Source organism: Cucurbita pepo, chromosome 16 (genome assembly GCF_057944985.1).
Source record: "Cucurbita pepo subsp. pepo isolate OVF chromosome 16, ASM5794498v1, whole genome shotgun sequence".
Classification (NCBI taxonomy): Eukaryota; Viridiplantae; Streptophyta; class Magnoliopsida; order Cucurbitales; family Cucurbitaceae; genus Cucurbita; species Cucurbita pepo.
Window position 1 is genome coordinate 13687220 of NC_141813.1, and position 14991 is coordinate 13702210.

General features: G+C 40.5%; 4 protein-coding genes and 1 long non-coding RNA gene across 5 annotated transcripts; 3 read left to right on the forward strand and 2 right to left on the reverse strand.

Moving 5' to 3' along the window:
* Nucleotides 1–400: 400 nt before the first annotated feature.
* LOC111777267 (pentatricopeptide repeat-containing protein DOT4, chloroplastic-like) lies at nucleotides 401–2857 on the forward strand. The gene is made up of 2 exons (XM_023656798.2): nucleotides 401–2120; nucleotides 2385–2857. The coding sequence occupies exons 1-2, from the start codon at nucleotides 443–445 to the stop codon at nucleotides 2855–2857; spliced, it is 2151 nt and encodes a 716-aa protein (XP_023512566.2). The 5' UTR covers nucleotides 401–442.
* An 81-nt stretch (nucleotides 2858–2938) lies between these two features.
* On the reverse strand, nucleotides 2939–4434 carry LOC111777081 (putative pectinesterase 48). Its single transcript, XM_023656518.2, has 2 exons — nucleotides 3898–4434; nucleotides 2939–3765 (listed from the first exon to the last, which is right to left on the reverse strand). Exons 1-2 carry the CDS (start codon nucleotides 4369–4371, stop codon nucleotides 3157–3159), a joined length of 1083 nt encoding a protein of 360 aa, XP_023512286.2. The 5' UTR covers nucleotides 4372–4434; the 3' UTR covers nucleotides 2939–3156.
* Nucleotides 4435–5102: 668 nt separating this feature from the next.
* LOC147789122 (pectinesterase PPME1-like) lies at nucleotides 5103–6732 on the forward strand. The gene is made up of 2 exons (XM_087118391.1): nucleotides 5103–5838; nucleotides 5973–6732. The coding sequence occupies exons 1-2, from the start codon at nucleotides 5236–5238 to the stop codon at nucleotides 6579–6581; spliced, it is 1212 nt and encodes a 403-aa protein (XP_086974517.1). The 5' UTR covers nucleotides 5103–5235; the 3' UTR covers nucleotides 6582–6732.
* A 5210-nt stretch (nucleotides 6733–11942) lies between these two features.
* Nucleotides 11943–13059, reverse strand: LOC111777276 (uncharacterized). Its single transcript, XR_002812379.2, has 2 exons — nucleotides 12571–13059; nucleotides 11943–12316 (listed from the first exon to the last, which is right to left on the reverse strand). It is a non-coding gene; the product is annotated as an uncharacterized LOC111777276 (long non-coding RNA).
* Nucleotides 13060–13186: 127 nt separating this feature from the next.
* Nucleotides 13187–14537, forward strand: LOC111777080 (putative pectinesterase 48). The gene is made up of 2 exons (XM_023656517.2): nucleotides 13187–13675; nucleotides 13757–14537. Exons 1-2 carry the CDS (start codon nucleotides 13202–13204, stop codon nucleotides 14363–14365), a joined length of 1083 nt encoding a protein of 360 aa, XP_023512285.2. The 5' UTR covers nucleotides 13187–13201; the 3' UTR covers nucleotides 14366–14537.
* The last annotated feature ends 454 nt before the right edge of the window (nucleotides 14538–14991 follow it).

Below are 14991 nucleotides of genomic sequence, written 5' to 3' on the forward strand. Positions count from 1 at the left end.
CGACTATTTCCTCCAAACAAAATATATTATATATATATATATTTTCTAATATACCCTTCATTTCCCCTCTAATTACTCTAAACTCCCCTCCCTTTATCAAAGTCCAGATATTAAGTGGAATGTCAAACTCTGATTATGTCCCCTAATTACATCCTTAATTTTTTTAAAATTTTGTTTCAATATATTTTAATTTAATGTCAAAATATTATTTATAAATTTTATGGACAAATATTTAAAAAAATAATAATTGATACAATATTATCTATTTTGATCATAAAAGTTTATGTATTTGTTTTGTGCTTGGAGTATTCTTTATTTATAAACTCAACAATAGATAAATAGATAAGTAGGGTTGACTTACACATTCTTAGAGGAACCGGCGGACCGCACAGAGCAATGCCGAAATTCGCTAATCTACAGCAAACGCCCGCAAGCTCTCTTAATGTTACAGTTTTGTATTCGAAGCATTAGATTTCACTTCGCTCAAATCGCTCGATTCCACTTCAGAAACTACGTTCGAAGTACAGAGCCAAATTCTTCCGTTCACATCAACCTCCTCACCCTGTGCTTCAACGCTCAATCTCTTCGTCAAACCAAAGAAGTCCACGCCATTTGTCTTCTCAATGGCTTGCTTCCTCATAGTGTATCACTCTGTGCTTCCCTTATTCTTAATTACGCCAAGTTCCAACACCCAGAATCGTTCTGTACTCTGTTCCATCAAACTGTCCACAATTGTCGTACTGCGTTCCTGTGGAATACCTTGATTCGCGCTCACTCCATTGCTGGGAATGGGACGCTTGATGGGCTGCAGACGTACAACAGGATGGTTCGACTCGGTGTTCAACTCGATGACCATACATTTCCTTTTGTTCTCAAGATATGTTCTGATTCGCTTGATATTTGCAAAGGTATGGAGGTTCATGGGGTTGTGTTTAAGTTGGGTTTTGATTCTGATGTCTATGTTGGCAATACGCTGTTGATGCTGTACGGGAGTTGTGGGTTCTTAAATGATGCTAAAAAGGTGTTCGATGAAATGTCTGAGAGAGATGTCGTCTCGTGGAATACGGTTATTGGGCTCCTTTCAGTTAATGGGGATTATAGGGAGGCTCGTAACTATTACTTTTGGATGACTTTGAGGTCCGGAATTCAACCAAATTTGGTGAGTGTTATTAGTCTTTTGCCGATTTCTGCTGGCCTTGAAGACGAGGAGATGACAAGACGAATTCATTGTTACATTGTGAAAGTTGGTTTGGATTCTTTGGTAACCTCTTGCAATGCACTTGTCGATGCGTATGGGAAATGTGGGAGTGTGAAAGCTTCGTGGCAAGTTTTTGATGAGATAATTGAGAAGAATGAAGTCTCATGGAATTCAATCATCAATGGTCTAACTTTTAAGGGTCATTTCTGGGATGCCTTGGATGTTTTTAGGACGATGATCGATGCAGGAACTAAACCGAACCCGGTCACCATTTCGAGCATTCTTCCTGTGTTTGTTGAGCTTGAATGTTTCAAAGCAGGAAAAGAAATTCATGGGTTCAGTATGAGAATGGGAACAGAAACTGATCTTTTCACTGCCAATTCCCTGATCGATATGTATGCCAAGTCTGGTCATTCAACTGAGGCATCTAGCATATTCCACAGCATGGATGGAAGGAACATAGTTTCTTGGAACGCTATGATCGCTAATTATGCTCTAAATGGGGTCGCGTTGGAAGCAATAAGATTTGTAATACTATTGCAAGAGAGTGGAGAACGCCCCAATGCAGTGACCTTTACCAATGTTCTTCCTGCTTGTGCACGTTTGGGTCACCTTGGTCCTGGCAAAGAAATACATGGCATGGGCGTTCGTTTAGGACTAACATCTGATTTGTTTGTAACCAATGCTCTGACCGACATGTATGCGAAATGTGGTTGCTTTCGTTCTGCTCGAAATGTCTTCAACACGTCCCATAAAGATGAAGTTTCTTATAACATATTAATTACAGGATATTCTGAAACAAACGATTGCTTGGAGTCTCTGAATTTGTTCTCAGAAATGAGGCTGCTTGGTAAAAAGCCTGATGTCGTTTCCTTTATGGGGGTCATATCAGCTTGTGCAAACCTAGCCGCAGTCAAGCAAGGTAAAGAGATTCATGGTGTTGCATTAAGAAATCATCTTAACTCTCATCTATTTGTCTCAAACTCCCTATTGGACTTTTATACAAAATGTGGAAGAATTGATCTTGCTTGTAAGATCTTCAATCAAATTCTATTCAAAGATGTAGCATCTTGGAATACTATGATTTTAGGATATGGAATGATAGGAGAGTTGGAATCTGCAATTAATATGTTTGAAGCAATGAGGGATGATAAAGTGCAATATGATTTAGTTTCATATATTGCAGTTCTGTCAGCTTGTAGTCATGGAGGACTAGTTGAACGTGGTTGGCAATACTTCAGCGAGATGTTAGCTCAACATCTTGAACCCACCGAAATGCACTATACATGTCTGGTTGATCTACTCGGTCGTGCTGGTTTCGTAGAAGAGGCAGCAGAGCTGATTCGGCGACTACCGATAGCGCCCGATTCAAATATTTGGGGAGCTCTACTTGGTGCTTGTCGAATTTACGGAAACGTTGAACTAGGGTGTAAGGCAGCAGAGCATTTATTTGAGCTAAAGCCTCAGCATTGTGGATACTATATTCTTCTTTCAAACATGTATGCAGAAACAGGAAGATGGGATGAGGTAAACAGGATTAGGGAACTTATGAAGTCTAGAGGAGCGAAAAAGAGCCCTGGCTGTAGTTGGGTTCAGATTCATGACCAGCTGCATGCTTTTGTGGTTGATGATCAAGCAGAGGGATTTGAATTCGTTTGATCTGATATGTTATTACAATGTCAAATTCATTATAAATAACAAAGAGTTTAGTCTGCGTTGAATCGGTTTGGATACACCAGGTTTGTAGTGTGGATGAAATAGAATTTTATTTATTTCATCTCATTACAATTCAATATGAATGGATGAGGTTACAGACATGTTATTGTTAAGGGGAAAAAAGAAAAAGAATGTGAATGAGGTAATTAATGATCAACCCGATCGATTGCGGAGGGGTATTTGGTGTATGTGAGAATACTGCCACTCGAATACTGCCACTCGAATACTGCAACTTCGAAAGCCTATAGTTTGGGAGGAGGAAGCAACCACTTTTGGGCCTGCACGTAATCAAGGTTGATGAAGGGTTTCGCTTGTGCTTCACTCAGCTGTTTGCTGAATTTTACACGCTTGCTCGTCTCCGCTCCCGGCCCCGAACACTTAAATTCTCCGAAGAAAACCGTCTTGTCAAAATCAGGGTGGTTCATGTCGTCCCAGCCTTCAGGATGAAGGATGTCGGCAATGGTGGTGTAGGCAAACACAACTCTGGACCAAGGCCTCCAGGATCTTGCCAAATAAGTGTTCGGCCCCCCAGTGCCTGTAACGCTGCAATGCGCAAACACATACCCACTGGGGTCGTCTTCCTTTTCTCTTGAATGCGCTGCAATCACTCCCAATCCCCCTTCTCCCAGCACATTCAGCTGACTGTTCAAATACAGGGACGTTGCCTTCCCGAAGATGAAGTCCACAGTGCCTTCAATGACGCAATCCTTGTACACGTGCATCCCGTCGTCGTCGCACAGGGTGTCTTGGAACCCTAAGAATTTGCAATTGTAAATTGCGGCTTTATTCCCTCTGATTCTAGCCGCCAATGCCGGACCTCCTTTTCTCGCATCCGGTCTTGGAGAAGTGTTCTGATTTTATTTAAAAATTGATTAGAAAACAGACACCCAATTAGTCTTGGAGAAGTGTTCCTGATTTTATTCAAAAATTGATTAGAAAACGACACCCAATTAACCCTAAAACGCATTTAATTAACAAATTACCTCGATCACGAGATTGGCAGCAACAAAATACTCAGCCTCCACGGTCAAAGTTCCACTGTACACGGTGCCGTATTTTTTGGAATCTCCATCGAATGTCAATTTTGGCATATTCTTAGGGGAACCGTAAAGGGTAATGAAGGGCTGATTTCTCTCGATCGTAAGCTTCTCCTTATAAACTCCTTCTCCAATCCAAATCACGACGCGTTTGGTGTTACCGGCTGGAACGCTGGCGATGGCTTCGGTGACAGTCTTGAAGTCTCCGCTTCCGTCGGCCCTCACTTTCACGACGGTGGAGCTTTCTTCAGCGGCCACAAGGGCTGGATCAAGCTCGGCCTTGCGGTCGGCTAAGGGCTTCACATGTCCGGAAAACCAAGCTTCTAACTGCGACTTCTCTGCAGGAACCTCTGTTGTAGCAGAAGAGATGGGTGCAAAAGCTGCTAGGAAGATGAGCAATGTGGTGAGAGCAATATTCATATTTTCTGTTGTTTTCTTGAAGCGATTTATTTTATTTTTAAAATAAGGATGGGTGAATGAGTACGTTGAATTGCATGGAGAAGGTGGGATTATATAGGATGATGGGTCCCACTGTGGACCATAAGAACCCACCTAATATTTGTGAGTTAGTTTTACCTTTCCGTATCTGGTGGAAGACTATTTCCTCCAAACAAACAAAAATATAATTTTAAAATAACATTTTATTTTCTTCCAAATAAATAAATAATTAACAAGAGAGGTTACTCTAATGTTTCACTGTCACTCCATATTTTGTTTATGGCCCATCCTATATGGGTGTTGAAACAAGTACAAGTAGTAGAAGAATCTATATAGAAATGTTTTTCGTACTCCTCGTAGTAATAGCTTAGAGGGTAAGATATGTATATATATATATATATATATATATATATATATATATATATATTCTTACTCAGGGTATAAATAGACCAACAAATAAATTTTTAAAAAGAGAAATAAAGTATATGCCTCTCTTTAAAAAAAAAAAAAAAATGTTTTATCTCGTAAAATGGGAAACATCAGAGATATTGTTTATGAAATAATGAATTTTGATAAAATAATTTTTAAAAGAAAATTTATTGTCTAATTTAAGATTTAGTTTAATTGTAGTCTAACCAATCTCTTAAACTGCGGCAGCTAAAACGGAAAGCATAAACTGCTCCGTTCTTAAGCTTCACTGCTATATAATCCCCATCTGCTCCCTGCAATTCAACGGACCCCACCAACCATTATTCAACGGACCCCACCAACGGCAACCATTATTCGGAATGCAGATTTAAAAAATAAAATAAAATAATTAATTAGAACAGAAAGAAACAGAGAAATATGGAATATTGCATTAATGCCGTCGCTCTCACCAGATTGGTGATCTTCCTAGCCGCTTTTGCAGCCATCTTCGGTGCTACACCACCGGTTTCCGAAGAACCCAACTGCGGTGCTGCATCACCGGCTTCCGCAGAAGGCACCTGCTCTGCTACTTCACCGGATCCCCCCGCAGGCGCCACCTCCGCCTCTCCTTCATCAGAGGTTCCTGCAGAGAAGTCGCAGTTAGAAGCTTGGTTTTCCGGACATGTGAAGCCCTTAGCTGACCGCAAGGCCGAGCTTGATCCAGCCCTTGTGGCCGCTGAAGAAAACGCCACCGTGGTCAAAGTAAGGGCCGACGGAAGTGGAGATTTCAAGACTGTCACCGAAGCCATCGCCAGCGTTCCAGCCGGTAACACCCACCGCGTCGTGATTTGGATTGGAGAAGGAGTTTACAAGGAGAAACTTACGATTGAGAGAAATAAGCCATTCATTACCCTTTACGGTTCCCCCAAGAATATGCCAAAATTGACATTTGATGGAGATTCCAAAAAATACGGCACCGTGTACAGTGGAACTTTGACCATGGAGGCTGATTATTTTGTTGCTGCCAATCTCGTGATCGAGGTAATTTGTTAATTAAATGCATTTTAGGGTTAATTGGGTGTCGTTTTCTAATCAATTTTTGAATAAAATCAGAACACTTGTCCAAGACTAACTAATTGGGTGTCGTTTTCTAATCAATTTTTGAATAAAATCAGAACACTTCTCCAAGACCGGATGCGAGAAAAGGAGGTCCGGCATTGGCGGCGAGAATCAGAGGGAATAAAGCCGCAATTTACAACTGCAAATTCATAGGGTTTCAAGACACCCTGTGCGACGACGATGGGATGCATGTGTACAAGGATAGCTTCATCGAAGGCACCGTGGACTTCATCTTCGGGAAGGCAACGTCCCTGTATTTGAACAGTCAGCTGAACGTGGTGGGAGAAGGGGGATTGGGAGTGATTGCAGCGCATTCAAGAGAAAAGGAAGACGACCCGAGTGGGTATGTGTTTGCGCATTGCAGCATTACAGGCACGGGCGGGCCAAACACTTATTTGGCAAGATCCTGGAGGCCTTGGTCCAGAGTTGTGTTTGCCTACACCACCATTGCCGACGTCCTTCATCCTGAAGGCTGGGACGACATGAACCACCCTGATTTCGACAAGACGGTTTTCTTCGGAGAATATAAGAGTTCGGGGCCGGGAGCGGAGACGAGCAGCCGCATAAAATTCAGCAAACAGCTGAGTGATGCAGAAGTGAAACCGTTCCTCAGCCTTGATTACGTGCAGGCCCAGAAGTGGCTGCTTCCTCCTCCCAAGCTGTAGGGAGGGCATAAGATTTTTAACACTCTCTGCACCCAATTGGGTTCCATCATTATTATTGCCTCATTCCTTCTTTTCTTTCCCTTCAACAATAATGTTTCTATGACCTTTTTCTTAAAGCTTGTCCTCAAATTATGAACATTATTTTACTTAATGTCCAACTCTTTTTCCATTGCATTTTCAATCAATTTTATTTCAACTCTTAACAAATCAAAACAATTATATATATATTTACTGAAATTTTGAACTCTTTTTCAGAAAAGAGAGTAACAATGCGAAAGGTATTTAATAGAGTAATTAAGCAGCTCTATAGCTCACGATCTAAAAGAATTAACAGCATAATTATTAATTAAGATCTCAAACATAGTATCAGCTCTAAACTTAGTTGTGCTAATAGATTGGTAAATCCTTAAATATCGAACAAAGGAATCAAGCCTCTTTGAAGGCATGATTAAGGGGAGGTGTACTTTGTTAGAAAGTCTTAGGGGAGGTGTTGGATGATGAGAGTCATTAAGGGGAGGTGTACTTTGTTAGAAAGTCTTAGGGGAGGTGTTGGATGATGAGAGTCCCACATGGGAGATGTTAGATGATGAGAGTCTCACATCGGCTAATTTAGAAAATGATCATGGGTTAGGGAAGAAGACCAGAAAATGGAAACCACCTTTTTCAAAAGTTTCTTCTTATGAGTACGAGATGTCAGAAAGTCTTAGCGAGACGCATAGTTTAGTGCATGTGGATGGTTGATACTTTGTTCGAGGAGGTGTGGATGATGATGAAACTCTCTGCCCTTTCTAACCTTCTCTTAAAACCGAGGCCGTAGGGAATGAGTTTATAATCAAGGAAGCGACGCAAGAACAATAATGATCGAGTTCATGGCCTATTAGAAGTAGAAGGTGCTCTGTTGGGATTGGGATCCTCACGGACAGAAAAAGATTGCAGTCGATTTGATAATGATCGAGTGACATTGCTTCTTCGGCCCGAACCCAGGAATCCCTTGATTACAATTTCAATCACATAGTTTGGGCTCCTAGAATATGGCGCCCTTGGGGCTTTCTATTTGAATTGGGTTAGGTCATTTCGGGGCAAGCGAATCATTTCTGGTGAAGAGAATGATTCGGAGTTCTTACCTTCTCTTTCTATTTAATGATCAGCCTTTTGTCTCTGTGTTTTCGCATCAATAACCTTCTCTTAAAATCGAGGCCGTAGGGAATGGGTTTATAATCAAGGAAGCTAGGCCGTAGGCGACGCAAGAACAATCACAAGTCCTGCTATCAAAAGTGCGATTGGGCTAATGGGTTTATAATCAAGGAAGCTATTTGATCCTGGGTTTATAATCAAGGAAGCTATTTGATCCTGGGTTTATAATCATGGAAGCTATTTGATCATGGGTTTATAATCATGGAAGCTATTTTGATCATGGGTTTATAATCATGGAAGATCCTGGGTTTATAATCATGGAAGCTATTTGATCATGGGTTTATAATCATGGAAGCTATTTTGATCATGGGTTTATAATCATGGAAGCTATTTTGATCATGGGTTTATAATCATGGAAGCTATTTGATCATGGGTTTATAATCATGGAAGCTATTTTGATCATGGGTTTATAATCAAGGAAGCTATTTTGATCCTGGGTTTATAATCAAGGAAGCTATTTTGATCCTGGGTTTATAATCAAGGAAGCTATTTTGATCCTGGGTTTATAATCAAGGAAGCTATTTTGATCCTGGGTGATCCTGGGTTTATAATCAAGGAAGCTATTTTGATCCTGGGTTTATAATCAAGGAAGCTATTTTGATCCTGGGTTTATAATCAAGGAAGCTATTTTGATCAAGGAAGCTATTTTGATCCTGGGTTTATAATCAAGGAAGCTATTTTGATCCTGGGTTTATAATCAAGGAAGCTATTTTGATCCTGGGTTTATAATCAAGGAAGCTATTTTGATCCTGGGTTTATAATCAAGGAAGCTATTTATCCTGGGTTTATAATCAAGGAAGCTATTTTGATCCTGGGTTTATAATCAAGGAAGCTATTTTGATCCTGGGTTTATAATCAAGGAAGCTATTTTGATCCTGGGTTTATAATCAAGGAAGCTATTTTGATCCTGGGTTTATAATCAAGGAAGCTATTTTGATCCTGGGTTTATAATCAAGGAAGCTATTTATCCTGGGTTTATAATCAAGGAAGCTATTTTGATCCTGGGTTTATAATCAAGGAAGCTATTTTGATCCTGGGTTTATAATCAAGGAAGCTATTTTGATCCTGGGTTTATAATCAAGGAAGCTATTTTGATCCTGGGTTTATAATCAAGGAAGCTATTTATCCTGGGTTTATAATCAAGGAAGCTATTTGATCCTGGGTTGGGTTTATAATCAAAGGAAGATATTTGATCTTGGGTTGATAATCAAGGAAGCTATTTGATCATGGATTTATAATCAAGGAAGCTATTTGATCATGAATTTATAATCAACGAAACTATTTGATCATGGGTTTATAATCAAGGAAGCTATTTCCATTGGTACGAGGCTTTTTGGACAATATCATATCATTGAAGTAGTGGACAATATCGTACCATTGAAGTAGTGGACAATATCGTACCATTGAAGTAGTGGACAATATCATATCATTGTGAAGTTTCGTGTCACAATCGTATTTGAGTGAGAAAAAGTAGGTTGTATCATTGTGGAGTTTTGTGTCACAATCGTATTTGAGTAAGGAAAAGTAGGTTGTGACCCCACACGCAAGATAGACAAGGGACATCCAATCACGTGAAGACCAAGCTTGGAGGACAGTGCAAATGTCACAACCCACGATGGGATTATGCCACAACCATCACAATCCAATACACCCATATTACGTCACAACCATATTATGAAGAGACAAACAAAACAGTAACGTTTAAGAAGTGCCCACGGCCACATGAGGTGTCAATACAGAAGAATGTCATGACGCGACCAATAGAAGAGTGTCATTATGTGTGCATTGAAGAGGCATGAGCAAGATAGAAAACGAGACATGAGTGCGGCCGCATGAAGTGTCAATATAGAAGAATGTCATGATGCGACCAATAGAAGAATGTCATTAGGTGTGCATTGAAGAGGCATGAGCAAGATACGAGACATGAGCAAGATAGAGACAATGAGACATGAGCATCACAGATAGGCTTGTTGAAGGGTGAGTAGGGCCTCGGGCTGGTTCCAAAGGACATTTGGGCATGCAATTGAAGTGTCATGATGGGAAGGGGATGATGCATCATCCAACAAACCATATACCATTTACATTGAAAAGATAAGGGGGTATGAGCAAGATAGAAAACGAGACATGAGCAAGATAGAGACAACGAGACATGAGCGTCACAGATAGGCTTGATAGGCTTGCTGAAGGGTGAGTAGGGCCCAGGCCGATTCCAAAGGAAACTTGGGCATGCAGTTGAAGTATTACAATCGTATTTAAAGGAGACATGAGCAAGATAGAAAACGAGATATAAGCAAGATAGAGACAACGAGACATGAGCGTCACATATAGGCTTGATAGACTTGCTTAAAGGTGAGTAGGGCCCAGGCCTGTTCCAAAGGAAATTTGGGCATGCAGTTGAAATGTTACAATCGTATTTAAGTAAGGAAAAGTAGGTTGCATTTGAGTGAGGAAAAGTAGGTTGTGACCCCGACATGCAAGATAGACAAGGGATTACTCTCAAGTGACGCTCATCCGATCACGTGAAGACCAAAAAAAGTGCGGATGCTTTATTTATCACCAAGTCGAGATGAATACTATATGGTAACAAATTCTTTGGCAGTATTCAAAAAAACAGATTGTTCAACTCGATACCGTCAAGAATTCTTGACTATTGAATGGGAACAAGTTATCTTCGAAGTATTTTTCCCCTCCAATATTTTTCTATTGGCGCTTCCCTCATTCCTTTTATCGAACCTAATGATGCTTTAATGAGTTCTAATATGCAACGTCAAGCAATCCCACCTTGATGGGATTGCATCACAATCCAATTATGAAGAGACAAGCAATATATTAACCCTCAAGAAATGCCCACCCAACCGTCAAATAGAGAAGAATGTCACGATGCGACCAAGGGGCAACACACCGTGTGCATTGAAGAAGAAACGAGGCATGAGCAAGATAGAAAACGAGACAAGATAAAGACAACGAGTAGTAGACATGAGTGTCACAGATATGCTTGCTGAAGGGTGAGTAGGGCCCCCGGTTCTAAAGGAAAAGGAAACATATAACGTTTACATTGAAAAGGAAACAAAGCATAAGCAAGATAGGGACAATGCATCCAATGCACCATATAAATAGAAAACGAGGCATAAACAAGATAGGGACAACAAGTAATAGACATGAACGCCACAGATAATCTTGTTGAAGGGTCGGGTAGGGCCCCAACCTTAACCTCAAAATTCGGGGTTCCATAGTGAATTTAGGTCCTTTGACTTTTAACTATTCTACCTAGTAAATGAAAAGAAGATTTTGAAGTGTCATGATGCGGAAGGGATGATGCATCATCCAACAAACCATATTGAAAAGAAAACAAAGCATAAGCAAGATAGGGACAATGCATCCAACGCACCCTATAATGTGTGTATTGAATAGAAAGAGGCAGGGACAACGACTAATAGACATGGGTGTCAAAGATATGCTTGTTGAAGGGACGGGTAGGGCCCCGGGCCTTAACCTCGAAAGTTGAGGTTCCAGAGAGAATTTGGGCATGTGGTTCAAAGTGTCATGATGTGACCAACAGAGACGGTGCATCATCCAACACACCATATAACGTGTGCATTGAAGAGGAGATGAGACTGAAGCAAAATAGGGACAACGCATCTAACACACCATATAACGTGTGCATTGAATAGAAAACAAGACATACGAAACATAAGGACAATGAGTAGTAGACATAAGCGTCATAGATAGACTTGTTGAAGGGCCGAGTAAGGCCCCGTGCCTTAACCTCAAAAGTCGGGGTTCTAGAGGGAATTTGGGCATGGGGTTTTATGAAATATGAAAGCTCGTCAAAATCCCTATGGAACTCCGACTTTCGAGGATAACACCCGAGGCATACACAAAGAGAGTGCATTCAAGCTAAGTGAGGCATATGCATATGTAAGGTTCGAGACAACAAGGTGACATGAGTATCAAAGACAAACTCGAAGAAGGTCGAGTAGAGCCCCAGGCCATAACCTCAGAAATCAGGATTTCGATGAGTTTTAACATGCTGCTTGAGAATTAAGTCTGTCTATATGAAAGATGAAACCTCACCAAGTTTGATGTCAATCAAATACTCGACAGACTATGCACAAAATTGTATGTCTGCTCACCAAAATAACGTCTAAGAAGGATTCAAAATGTCTAAAAAAAAAATCTCAAAATGTACTATAGTGTGAAGTATGATGTCAGTTCTCCACCACTCTTGGGCCCTATAGCTTAAACGAGCTACTCTGTCACATATGTGTATCACAGGGTGAAAAACGTCTCAATGTCTTGCTTTCAAAAGAGTTTTTCAAGGATAGTACACACATGTGAAAGAAAGGAAAAAAAACAAATAATTTACCTCTGAGGCCAAAATCTCTCCATATTTACATGCTATGATCATAGAGGTGAAGTTCCTTCCACTCCATGATACAGTCATCATAAGTTCAAACTTGCGATGAACTTCAATCAACCAAGCTTATAAAACTTATACATCTCATCCATGTATTCAACTACGGCCAATTCATTGCTGCCATCTGCTCCATCAAAATACTCGAATGATAAGTTAAGAATTCAATGGAATTTCAAAATCAGTTATAAGAACTCAAGTAACAACAACAAAGCCCTAACAATGAGAAAATAACTGGAATCAAGCTAAGTCCCGCACATTAAGACTCTAAAATTAACCCACCAAAAACTGGAATTATGATAAGTTCACAGAAAACCATTCCAACCTAGTAATCTTACAATTTCGAAATTGAAAGAAAAACGTAGCTCTCGAGAAACACACCTCTGATTCGTAGTTGTCGTTGAGGAACAACAGCTCGACGCGCCGTCCAATCTTCCTTACCGCTCAAAACTCCTTCAACGCTGGTAAACAGAGAGAAGAAGAAGATTTTGGAGACGACGGTTGGGCCGGGCCCCTCAAGTCGGCCGCTATAGTTTGGGCCTATTCCCCCTTTCTTATTGGGCCTATCCCCTTTTCTTATTGGGCCGTGTTGGATCTTAAGTATGGGCCGAAAATACAATATGATGGGACCATGAGGATAATATAAGTTTCTAGTGCCTTTTAATATGAACAAAATCTTACCCATTTTCTTCATAAGAGAAATACTAATTTTTTTTTTTTTTTTTTTTTTTTTTTTTTTTTAAAGAAAGTTCTTCTACGAGCCTATTATTTCGGGAAAAAAAGAAAAAAAAAAACTTTTATTTCGAAGAAAATAAAATGTTGTTTTAAAATTAGATTTTTGTTTGGAGGAAATAGTCGTCCACCGAAAGGTCAAACTACTCCAAATCTTACGTAGGTTCTTATGGTTCACAGTGGGCCCCCACACTCTATATAATCCCAACGTACTCATCCACTTATCCTTATTTAAAAAATAAAATAAATCAATTAAAAAAAAAAAAAAAAAAACAGAAATATGAAATATGCTCTCACGACATTGGTGATCTTACTATCAGCTTTTGCACCCATCTCCTGTGCTACAACAGAGGTTCCTGCAGAAAAGTCGCGATTAGAAGCTTGGTTTTCGGAACATGTGAAGCCCTTAGCGGCGCGCAAGGCGGATCTTGATCCAGCCCTTGTGGCAGCTGAAGAAAGCTCCACCGTCGTGAAAGTAAGGGCCGACGGAAGTGGAGATTTCAAGACTATCACCAAAGCCATTGCCAGCGTTCCTGTTGGTAACACCAAGCGCGTCGTGATTTGGATTGGAGGAGGGGTTTATAAAGAGAAGGTTAGGATCGATAGGAATAAACCATTTATTACCCTTTATGGCTCTCCTGACAATATGCCAAACTTGACATTTGATGGAGACGCTACAAAATACGGCACCATTTACAGTGCAACTTTGATAGTTGAGGCTGATTATTTCGTTGCTGCAAATCTCGTGATTGAGGTAATTTGTTAATTAAATGCGTTTTGGGTTAATTGGGTGTCGTTTTTTTGATAATTTTTTCTTTTTTTTTAATACAATCAGAATTCATCTCCAAGGCCGGAAGGGATAAAAGGAGGTCAGGCATTAGCGGCAAGAATCAGAGGTAATAAAGCTGCAATTTACAATTGCAAGTTCATAGGATTTCAAGACACCCTGTGCGACGATGACGGGTTGCATTTTTACAAAGATTGCTTCGTCCAGGGCACAGTAGACTTCATCTTCGGGAAGGGAACGTCCCTTCATTTGAACACTCAGATGAACGTGGTGGGAATCGGGGGATTGGGAGTGGTGGCAGCGCATTCAAGGGAAAAGGAAGATGACCCGAGTGGGTATGTGTTCGCGCATTGCAGCATCACAGGAACAGGGGGGAAAAACACTTATCTGGGAAGATCATGGAGGCCATGGTCTAGAGTTGTGTTCGCCTACACCAGCATTGCGGACATCCTGCATCCTGAAGGCTGGGACGACATGAACAACCCCGCTTATGACCATACGGTTTTCTACGGAGAATACAAGTGTTCGGGGCTGGGAGCGGTATCCACCGGCCGTGCCAAATTCGGGAAGCAGCTCACTAAAGCACAAGTGAAACCCTTCATCAACCTTGATTTCGTGCACGCCCACAAGTGGTTGCTTCCTCCTCCCAAACTATAGGCTTTCACACTTGCAGGAAGAGTGGCAATATTCTCACATACACCAAATAGGTTAATGGTTAATTAGCTCATTCCTTTTTTTTTTCTTTTTTTTTTTTTTCTTGACAATAATGTAACCTTATCCATTCATTTTGAATTGTATTGAGAAATAAATAAAATTCTATTTCGGGCTCTGTTTCACTATTCATCATCCCCTACACAGCATGATACTTTAGAACGCCCAAATTTCCTTTGGAATCCCGACTTTTGAGGCCTATTCGTTGTCCAACCCGACTTTTAAAGTTAAGGTCCCTACTCGATGTCTAAGTACCTACTCGTAGTCCCTACTCAAAATAGGGTGATGCACCATCCAACAAACCATATAATGTGTGCATTGGAAGGGATACAAAGAGGGATGATGCACCATTGGAAGGGAAACAAACAGTCATAACCTTCTCTCTTTTTCATAATATGGTTGTTGATTTGATGGTTGTGGCAGAATTTCATTGTGAGTTAGTAACATTTGCACCATCCTCCAATCTTGTCACAACCGCTTTCTGTCATTGTGGAGAGTTTGCACGAAAAAGTCCACTCGCTATTAGATCTACAAGTTCAAGGGTGTGTACATAAAGTATAGTAGCCCATATC